At 53.8% G+C, this 6,076-nt stretch overlaps 1 protein-coding gene across 8 annotated transcripts in view; it reads left to right on the forward strand.

Annotated features, from left to right (window-relative positions):
* CDC42BPA (CDC42 binding protein kinase alpha) overlaps nucleotides 1-2,345 on the forward strand; it is a 330,947-nt gene extending 328,602 nt beyond the window's left edge. For all 8 annotated transcript variants that reach the window (XM_044915969.1, XM_044915970.1, XM_021689881.1 and 5 more), the window contains 2 exons: nucleotides 124-281; nucleotides 722-2,345. In XM_044915969.1, the coding sequence (XP_044771904.1) occupies nucleotides 124-281; nucleotides 722-853 (290 nt within the window). In that variant the 3' untranslated portion in view covers nucleotides 854-2,345. The remainder of the gene's footprint in view (nucleotides 1-123; nucleotides 282-721) is intronic.
* Nucleotides 2,346-6,076: the final 3,731 nt, after the last annotated feature.

Raw genomic sequence — 6,076 nt, forward strand, 5'->3', positions numbered from 1 at the left:
GAATGCTACCCCTCAGTGGCTGGCCCCGGGGTCTCCCCAGGATCTCCCCAGTCCACACACTTTCTACAGGGCTGTCCCCTTGTCCATCCGCATGCGAAGCCTCACCTGAATGCTGTCCTGTAGGGTCCTCTGCACAGAACGGCAGTGCATTAAAGAGAGAATTCTCTGGAGGAAGCTACAACGCAAAGTGGCAGCCCATGCCCTCCCCGTCAGAGGGCTCCTTGTCTTCCGGAGGCATGGACCAGGGAAGTGATGCCCCAGCCAGGGACTTTGACGGAGAGGTGAGTGGGGTGTGGGCAGCAGTGACGTCACGTCTGGAGAAGTCCTGTGTTAAAAGGATTCGTACACTTACCAAAGTGATGCCACCACCTCGAGAGTGGCCTCAGCTGCAGCCAGGGGTCGGGACTCAGGGGCCTGCTCAGCTGGGAGCAAGGTTGGGGGTGCTGACATGGCTGGTCTCCTGGGCTGCACACTGCAGTTTTGCACAGATGTTCTAACAGCTTTTGTATGACAGGGACCCACATTTCTAAAGGCCTGCAGAAAGGACTGTTGAACATTTGCCGTATTCTGTGCCCTTTACTGGCCTCAGAAAAGGGGCTTCATTACTGACGGTAGACCAGTCACACTGGCTTACTTGCTCAGGTGGCCGCGGGTCGCCTATGGGGAGCTGAGCCCCTCCTGCACCTCTGCTTCTCACTAATGTCTTCTCGGGGCCCCACAGGACTCAGATTCCCCAAGGCACTCCACAGCTTCCAACAGCTCCAACCTAAGCAGCCCGCCTAGCCCAGTGTCGCCCCGGAAGACCAAGAGCCTCTCCTTGGAGAGCACCGACCGCGGGAGCTGGGACCCATGAGCGGCTTTGGTGCTCGGAGTGGACGCCAGAGCAGCTTCTCCCTCTCAGCCCCCTCCACTGCCCTGTCTCCACATCCGTCCTCCGCCCCTGCCTGGAAGGCCCAGGGCCAGCGGCAGGAGCAGGGTGGGGGCTCAGGGATGCGGACGATTGCACCTGCAGCCCCATGCCCCCCACATCCCCTGCACCCCCTTGACTTAACAACAACCACCATCAAGGCAGACTTCCACTGAGCAGCTTCAATGAATATCGATTCCATTTCATACTTAGAGTTGCTTCCCATCATCGTGTCCCGCTCCCTGAAGGTAGCTCGAGTAGACCTTGCAGATGTGCACGGGAAGAACGTCAGGCAGACTGGTTTTCCACGGCAGAGTCTCAGCACCCCGGGCAGCACATGGGTCCCCCCCACCAGCCCCCCGCCCTCCTCCAGCACCCACAGCCAATGTCGACCTGATCATTGCCAGTAAATCCTTATTCACTAAAACAGTGCATATTTTACTACAATACAGATTTTAAATAAGTACACAAATGTAGAGGTTAAATACTGAATGTATATAGTAAAAAGCATCTTGTATTCAGCAAAAGTTGGATTCCTATATAAGAGAGAGATCATTTAATTTAAAGAAATGTGTTGTTTCTCGTCTGTTTTCCAGCTAAGTAATTTAAAGGGTAGGAAGGCCTCAAGCTGACATTCTAGACCTTGGTAGACAGCGCAGAGTCAGTTTCCTCTCTGGTCGCAGCCACGGTCCTCAGGGGCTGCAGGAAAACATTTCAAAACCCGGTCCGACTGCTCTGGACTGCGGCCCAAGCACCAGACCCAGCCCAGGATGCCTCTTCAGCAGCAGCGTGAACAGGCAAATTTACTTCCAGATCTTTTGGTAATGGTAGAATTCGAACCACACTCCTCAGTTTTTACTGTATTTTGCTATCTTCTGCAGATGAATGTAGAAATGTGGTCTCGTCACCTCCTGAGTCCTTCCTTTGAAAGCACTCAAGCGATGTCATGGCTTCTCAAGGTCCCTAAAAATGTTCCTAGACGTGCTTTCCTCCTGGGCTAAGCCTGTTCCTCCCTGCGTTGCCACGAGGCGTCCTTGGCCAGGGCCCCCCTCAGAGAAGCCTGAGAGTTTAATTACCAAATAATAGAAAACCTCAAATGCAAGGACTTGCACAGCCTTAACCAAATACTCTTCCCCGCCCCCGGTGGAAAACAGAAGTGTTGGGCCCACTAGGCAGGTGCCCCGGTGGCACTGTGCTGTTCCCACCAACACCGGGAAGCGAGTACGCACCCCGGAGGGCTGGAGTCCTTCACAGTTTAGTTCCTCAGTTAAGCACATGAGCAGAGAAAGAAATAAAAATATCTCATGGAAGTAAAGAGAATCTGGCTCTCTTCCTTTTTATCTAAATTTCTCTGAGAACTAGCGACAAGAGTTCCTCCTCTCTCTCAGCTTAGGTGCGCGTGGAGTCCGAGTGGCAGTGTCCGAGCTCTGTGGCCGCCCCAGGGCGTCCGGTCAGTACTGCTCTGAGAAGGCGCCCGAGGCTCGGTGAGGGGAGAGAGGGCCCATGGGGGCCGCCTGCGCACGCGCATGCTGGCCCGGCCCCTCTCCGTCGTTCTGCTTTGGGGAAAGAAGTATTGTGTGAGATGCTCCTGTACATCCAGATGCCCAGGATCAGACCTTGAGTTTGGTCCCTGCCCTGTGACCCGGTAGCCCCATCCATGAACTTGGCGTTCCCCTGAGGGCCTGCGGCCAGCTGCCTCCTGTCCTCCTGACCAGCCCCCTCCGGCCCCTCGCCTCTCCCCTCCTGCTTCCCAGCTGTGAGTCACGGGACTCCGCACTAAGCCATTCGTTGTAGGTTCGACAACTATGTGTGAATTTGTGTTGCCTGTAGGTGCTTATTTTTTAAAGGATGCTTTTAGGATCCAAGTGTCACCCTACCTGAGGTCCGGAGGACACTGCGGTGAGTCACAGCAGGGCAGAGGAGAGAGCCCCCCCCAAGGCGGTAATGACCCAGGGACCTGCCCCCCGGCACTTTCTGGTCAGTCCCCAGCAGTCTTAAGTTGTAGTAGAGCAGTGCTGGATAGGACCGATCCTGACGGCAAGAGTTTGGGGCCACGGGAACAGTTTAAGGGGGCGGTTCTTCCTAAGATAACGATCCTTCTCCTGGGCTTACCCCCCTCTCAGATACAAAGCAGTTACCAGCAGAAGCTTCTGAGAAGAAGAATCTGAAAAGGCGGGAATGGGTTCTAGGGAAACAGAAAACCTACACAGGTAGGTGCAAAGACCAGGGAGGGGGTATTGCTGCCCGAAGTCCTGCTCGATTCTCTTGCAGGACCTTTTAAAATCACACCTGGCAGTAGGCACACATTTCACAGTAGGAAGGACAGATCAGTGAGGCATTTCTAGAATAGTCTGTATGTATTGGTATTTTGGTGCTATTTATGTCCAGCCAATTTGTTGTCTACCCTTGAATTCTAACTAATCTTGTGTGCTCTGGGTATATAAAAATTATATATATATATATATATATATATATATTTTTTTTTTTTTTTTTTTTTTCCAAAAACAAAAGCCTTCCTCCTGGTCAAATGCTCACTAAAGCAGATTTCACTTTTGTAGTTCTGGGACGCGCGCACACCCCTACGTCAGCGAAGCACGCTCGTTCCCAGAAGCACGGTTGGAAGGCTTGGGCTGGAGCTGGAAGGGCCCCTCTGTTCAGTTTCCCACATGGTTCTCGTACCCAGGCTTCTGGGAAGAATCTGAAATTCTGTTACGTTTACAGCAACAATCTGTCATTCCTCTCTCTGCCTTCTGTATGGTTAGAGTCCTGTCATTTTGTTACTTAGTGGCCACATCGACTTCCGTGAAAGACCCGCTGCATTTCTGTGTGCATTTCTGTGCACTCTCAGGTCTCATTCCAGAAGAGCCAGGGAGGGCACGGCAGGCACGCCGAACGCCGGGTACGGCAGGGCTGTCTGTCCGTCCGTCGCAGCAGTCACACACGCTGGGCAGACAAGGAAGTAGTCTGGCCCTCCGCTCCCCCGCTCCCTGGCCCAGCCCGAGTTAGTAGGTAAGCTGCATGACTGTTCGTTGCGCCTGTTAGACCTCTTTCCTTGTTCTGACTTCAGTTATCGTTCAAGTCCAGATTCTTGGCAGAGTCCGGCTGGGTAAGAGGGCTGGCTTCCACTGGAGCCGTCGGCCACCCAGCGCTGGCCAGTGGGCCGGCCTGCCTCCCTTCCCAGGGACAAGCGCCACACCCGAGGAGCCACGTCACTTACGGGGGCGGAGGAGGAGAACAAACCTGGAAACTTTCATGAAAACAAAATGACCTGCCTTTTTATTTGATAGTGTACTATCATTTATTTTATAAATTTTTTAGGGTTTTTTCTCATTGTAATATTGTACAGTTTTGCATGGCCTAGGTGTAATCATTTTTTTTTGTTTAGAATATAATGCTGGCAAATGTGTGTATGGAGGGGAAAAAGATACTGCTTTAGCCTCTATTTCCTTTTGTTTGGTTTTATGCCCTCAATGTCTTAGAGAGGTTTATAAGCAGATTCTCTGCTACCAGATAGTGGTGTGGATTCTTTTGCACAGAAATATTTAAGGTGGGATAGTAAAAAATGTAACAAGACTCCTCGCCAATATTTTATGTTGGTATCACTTAATATTAACCAGAATTTGATGTATTGCAATAAAACAGGGAGCTGTTAGACCTGACGGTCCTGTCTGTCTTTCCCTGATTGAAAGGTCTGAGCAGTGGAGGAAAGGTGACTGACTCTCCTCGTCTTCCTAGATCCTGCTTCCTGCCAGTCCCCCTCCTGGTCCAGGCGCCCGCCTTAGCCTGCAGAAGGATGCGGGATTAGTTTAACCAGGGACTTTTCCTAGTTCCGCCCCGTAGCTCAGGTAAGGGTGGCATTCCGTTCTCTTCCGGCTAGCAATTCCAGAACACGTCAGGCCATGGGTGAGGCCAGGCCCTGCCGCAGGCTTCCATGGCCTGCTTTATGTGCACCTGCCCCGCAGGGTACCCTCTGCACAGCCAGACACCCTCACACACACACACCGGCTGTCAAAACTGTACAAACCAGGCGGCCGGCTGGTTTTCTGTCTGCCTTTTGCAGGGCAGCGGCAGATCCTTCGGGCACGTTAGTGCCTCTGCTCATGTCCCTAACTTGGTTAGAACGGCCCACCTGGGGATGCGCAGCCAGCCCGCGGGCTCTTACCAGAGGAAATCTGAAGCTGGCTGTGCCTCATTATCCTGAGGCCCCCTCCCTGGTTCCGTTTCTCGTGCAGTTTACCTTCCTGTTCTTGGCAGGGCGCCGCATTGTAACGTCCGCCTCTCCAGAGAGGCCTGGTGCAGTGGGTGAGAGCCAGGCTTGGCCAGCTTTCCATAAAGGGCCAGTGAAAACTTCTACTTTGTTGGTTCTGTGGCCGTCGTTGCCCCAAATGGCCTTAGCTCGGGTGCGAATGCGCACAGCTAGGTCCCCAGATGACAACTTCCACACAGGCAGAGGCCCTGATGTGGCCCGTGGACCACCGTTTGCCGGCCCTTGGGGAGCGGAGAGGAAAATCGGGCCGCATGGCTGCCCTCGTTCCAGATCCTGACCTTCAGCAGCCACATGGGCTCTGGGCCGGTTTGTCCTACACCCTGCCAGCCCTGAATGTCCCAGAAGGCGGTGCATAAATGCAGAAACTATGTTTAAAAAAATGCACAAAAACAGCCTTCAGAAGGGCCACGACAGCTCTGACAAGGGTTTGGAGCAGGTGATGCTGGGCACCAGGCCCCTAGCTGCTGTCATCGAGACCAGCCAGACCTCCCATCCTGTCCTGGAGCAGTCTCCCTGCGTCCTTCACCATCTGGTACACCTGTCACGGTACCGGGCTGCAAGGGGGCCCCACGGCCATGCACACAGATGCCCACACCTAGGAATTGTTTGCCATGGGAAAAACCACAGGCCAGGAGGCTTCCCTCAGCAGCGGCCTGGCCCCCTGGGGTGCAAGCCAGGCAGACCCTGCTGGTAGGGGTCACCGCCCCCCAGTTGGCTCTTCTGCATGTGTGGTGTGTGCAGGGGGCACACATCTTCCCCCTCCCCCTCCCCCCCAGTGATGAATTTGGGCTGAGCGTTCAGGTGTATCTGGAGGCGGCCTAGGGTGTGACACTGACCTCGGGCTGGTCACCATCAGCTCGGTGCCCGTTATGTGTAGAAGAATTCACACCATGATGCTAGGA

Source organism: Neomonachus schauinslandi, chromosome 6 (genome assembly GCF_002201575.2).
Source record: "Neomonachus schauinslandi chromosome 6, ASM220157v2, whole genome shotgun sequence".
NCBI classification, from domain to species: Eukaryota; Metazoa; Chordata; class Mammalia; order Carnivora; family Phocidae; genus Neomonachus; species Neomonachus schauinslandi.